The following is a 3,879-nucleotide window of genomic DNA, read 5'->3' as shown; positions in this document are numbered from 1 at the left end:
CGGTCATGAAATGGTGCACACCATGGACCTAAAGATAGGACTTTGGTGTGTACATTCCGCACTTTACAACAAGTAAGCAATATAATTTTTTTTTTATTTTTCAAAATAAAAATCAAAGCTTATCTAAGGGAAAAAACAAACGCAAAATCATTACCATATATCTCCCTTTTTCTATTTAAAACAATTACATACAATACCTCTAATTGATTAACGAATTGGTATTTTTTTTAAATTGATTCATGCATTGTCATCGACTATGAACAAACGGGAAAAAATATAATAAAGGGAATAACTCCACATATACAGTCACATATGTCAGTACTGTTGGATTTATTTCCTCTATTTGATACCAAAACAAAATAATTAATTACCAATGATTTATTAACTAATTAGTTAATTTTTAAATTGATTCCTGTTTTGTCAGGTACAATAAATAGTTGTGTAAAATGTCAACTTGAGGTCAGGTGAGGGAGACAAAAAGACAGAATTGATATAAACTTTGTAAAAAAAAACATGAGTGGGCAGTTTAGACCAATAGCTCGTTGCCACGTCACAGGTCTGTAAGCCACAGGTCATTTGACTGATTTATTATCTGCAAAAATGTCCCCCCTCTCCAATGTGTAAACCGATTCGTTTTGATATTTTCCCTTAATGCATGTATTTAGTCTAGTCAGCTGCCATGATATCCGTATCAGAAGATTGTATGGTCCTGAATAGTGTCGAGAACTCATGGAATCCTGTGTGATAAAAAAAGACAGCAGATAGGATTCGAACCGGATACCAAGGTGACAGTAAAGCTGTACTGGTTAACCACTATCTCATAAAACACAAAGCAGAAAGTAAACAAACATGCAAACATACGTACAAACAAACAGGCGAAATATTAAAAATAATTACTTGAATAATTGGTTAATTTTGTTTTATTGATTCAAATATTGTTTATGCCAGATCCGAAAATGGGCGTGAGCAAAATTACCATACCATACATACAGACAGACGGATAGAGTAAGTTGATATAAGCATTGGTATATAAGGTTTTATAAGTAAATATCTAGAGTAAATAAGGTTTTATCAAGTAGATATGTAGAGTATTGGTGTATAAGGTAATGTATTTATAAGTAAATATGTAATGAATTGATATGTAAAGTGTTACAAGTAAGCATGAAGAGATTAGGTTTATTAGGTATTATAAGTAAATATGTGAATGGGTATATACGTATAACAAGTAAGTATAAAGTGTTTACGTGTATAAAGTATTATATAGTATTATAAATAAATATGTAGTAAATTGGTGTAAAAAGTATAATAAATACATTTGAAGTGTGTTGGTGTATTAGGTATTGTATTGATGTTGTAAATATGACGTGTTAAGCAGTTAACTGGTATGTTAGGGTGTGGTCACACTTCACTGCACACTTTGTACTCACCCCTCGGGGCGCTGACCGTGAACCCAGTTGACTGTCTTTGGTCTCATTGGATGAGCGGGAAACTGGATACTATCCCAGTCCAAGACTTGCTCCTGAAGTTTCATACTTGACGTCTGATCGAAGTATTCAATCTCAACAAGCCAATGTCACTGTGTTTTATGACTATACAGTAACACCTTGCTCCTGTTACGCAGGTTATACAGTTGTTGTTTTTTTATATAAAATAAGTTATTCAAATTTTGAATCCAACTATTCTGAATGAATAAACACACGTTTTATATTTTGTTCATGGTTTGATTCTTTAAATTGTTTTTTAATTTTTAGTTTCACTTTTTTGGAAACCAAGTTAGATTATCGACGAAATGTACCTATGTACCTAGATAAAAGCAAAGGCCTATTATTGTAGTACAGATACACTAAACAAGATCTCTTGCGGTGTCATAAAACTCTTTTATCTATCCAACTGAATAGAGCAGTAAAAAGTAAAGTTCCCCCTCTCAGACTTTGCGATTTATAGAACAGATGATATAAAAGCCATCTGTTTCTATGGCCAACGGTTAACGAGGGTGTTATCTGGCCAGCACAATGACCAACCGGCATTACTTTCTCCAACAAAATTCAGGTACTTATTAGAGATGGATGGACTCAGGGGCGTCCTAAAAATCCCGAAAAATTAAAAAAACTCAGTCATCACCAAGATTCGAACCAGGGACTTCTCGTTTCGGAAGCTTAGTGCTCTACCACTTAGCCACAACGCCTGAATACAAATTCACAAAACTCTATAATTAAAAATATTTTTATGTACATTGATTCTAATTTGAAATAACTAAACGAGAATAAACTTTAAAATGAGAGAGAGAGAAAGTCAAAGGAAATTATTGACAGTACCTAAAGAAGTAACAGCAAAGTAAGAACTGTAGGCCTGTACAATTATTACGAATACCACAAGCGATCAGCTTCTGCTTACGCCTTCTGTAAACTAGACAACTTTGATTGTTTATAATCTGCTACATGTGTGTGTGTGTGTTGTGTGGCAGTGTGCAGATCACTTCCAGTGTGACACACGCGTGTGTGTGTGTGTATTGGTACTTGTGGCAGTGTGCAGATCACTTCCAGTGTGACACCTGGTGATCGGAAACATACACAAAAAAAAAAAAAGCCGAACTGTTAATTATGTGTTCCCGTGGCAGAAGCGCTGCCAGCCTACGTCAGGGGTGAAAAGGCAGGGCAGGGCAGGGCAGGGCAGGGCGGGGCGGGGGGGGGAGGAGTGGCTGTGCAGTTGTAAGCCAACAATGCCGGTGTTGTTTGAACATAGACCTATGTCAGCCTAGCCCTGGCACAACTAGCTGAAGGTATTGACAGTACAACACAAATGACTGAAGCACGAAGTCTTGTTCTTTCTTATAAGTCTCAGACAACATAGTGATTACTTACCACGATTGTATATTGTTTGTACATTGTTTGTTTTATATGTTTAGACTTTTTTTGTTTGAAACAACTATTATTATTATGTCTTAGACACAGGGCCGGACTTAAGAGAGGGCAGATGGGGCTACAGCAGGGGGGGGGGGAATCTACAAGAAGGAGACCTCCAAAAAAGAAAAAAAATATATTGGATTTTCGGTGTCTCATATATCTTTAAGTATTTTTTTTCCTTCTGATTTTTAATGCTAACACTTTAAATCTTACGTCGGGTGGCAACAATGTCACGTGATTAAGAGGTGTCCGCCTGTAGTTTCTAAAGTTTCTAGCATGATCGGAATATGTAAATACTGGTACAGCTCCGGATTTACGACAGTGGGTCTACCAATGGCCTTAACCTCCACAAACTCAAACATATACACTTTCTTCAAACTAAAGTATGTAAATTAAATATTTTAAATCAAATGTATTCACAATTAACAATACCTTATCACTTTCTTCTGAGGTATAGCATGGTTTTGGATATAAGTATTTTTTAGTATTAAGTGGATCTTTCAAGCTTTCGAAAGACTTTTGATATGTGTATGTTCGTTAATACAGACATTCCTAATGTACTGTTCTTATAAAGGAGGTAATGGAGAAAATGTTTATTCGCTCGCAATTTCCTTAATTAAATCCCTTTTTTTTTACGCCAAGCATCTTTTTATTTATTTAATCTGAATCAAAGCCTAAATGCCACTTCCAGGAGATGACAGGGTGTCAAAATTGGCCGTGCGCCCTGGCACTACCGCCAATACCATACCATCAGGCCTATCAATGGAATGTGACGTGTTAATGAGTGGTGACCAATCGTAATGAAGAAATGTGGTAGCGATAGAATGGAAACTAAAGAAAAACGTCAGTAAATGAAAAGAGGAAAACGGGATAAGATTTTGAAACAAATAGACAAAATAAAAAAAGTCATAATGCTAAATCACTGTTAGAAATTAAATAATACTAATGACTTTGTTCTTCAAGCGAAAGAGCTTAG

At 35.4% G+C, this 3,879-nt stretch overlaps 1 protein-coding gene across 3 annotated transcripts in view; it reads right to left on the bottom strand.

Moving 5' to 3' along the window:
- The window catches only part of LOC106051058 (uncharacterized), a 61,953-nt gene extending 59,428 nt beyond the window's left edge, over positions 1-2,525 (bottom strand). Inside the window, exons 1-2 of one of the 3 annotated variants that reach the window (XM_056043045.1) lie at positions 2,316-2,525; positions 1,428-1,803 (exon numbers count right to left, since the gene is read on the bottom strand). In XM_056043045.1, the coding sequence (XP_055899020.1) occupies positions 1,428-1,531 (104 nt within the window). In that variant the 5' untranslated portion in view covers positions 1,532-1,803; positions 2,316-2,525. The remainder of the gene's footprint in view (positions 1-1,427; positions 1,804-2,315) is intronic. The other 2 variants (XM_056043043.1, XM_056043044.1) reach the window with 2 other exon arrangements.
- Between the last annotated feature and the right edge of the window lie 1,354 nt (positions 2,526-3,879).

Source organism: Biomphalaria glabrata, chromosome 10 (genome assembly GCF_947242115.1).
Source record: "Biomphalaria glabrata chromosome 10, xgBioGlab47.1, whole genome shotgun sequence".
Lineage (NCBI taxonomy): Eukaryota > Metazoa > Mollusca > Gastropoda > Planorbidae > Biomphalaria > Biomphalaria glabrata.
The sequence above is the reverse complement of the archived record's forward strand: the minus strand, read 5'-3'. Positions and strand labels throughout refer to the sequence as shown.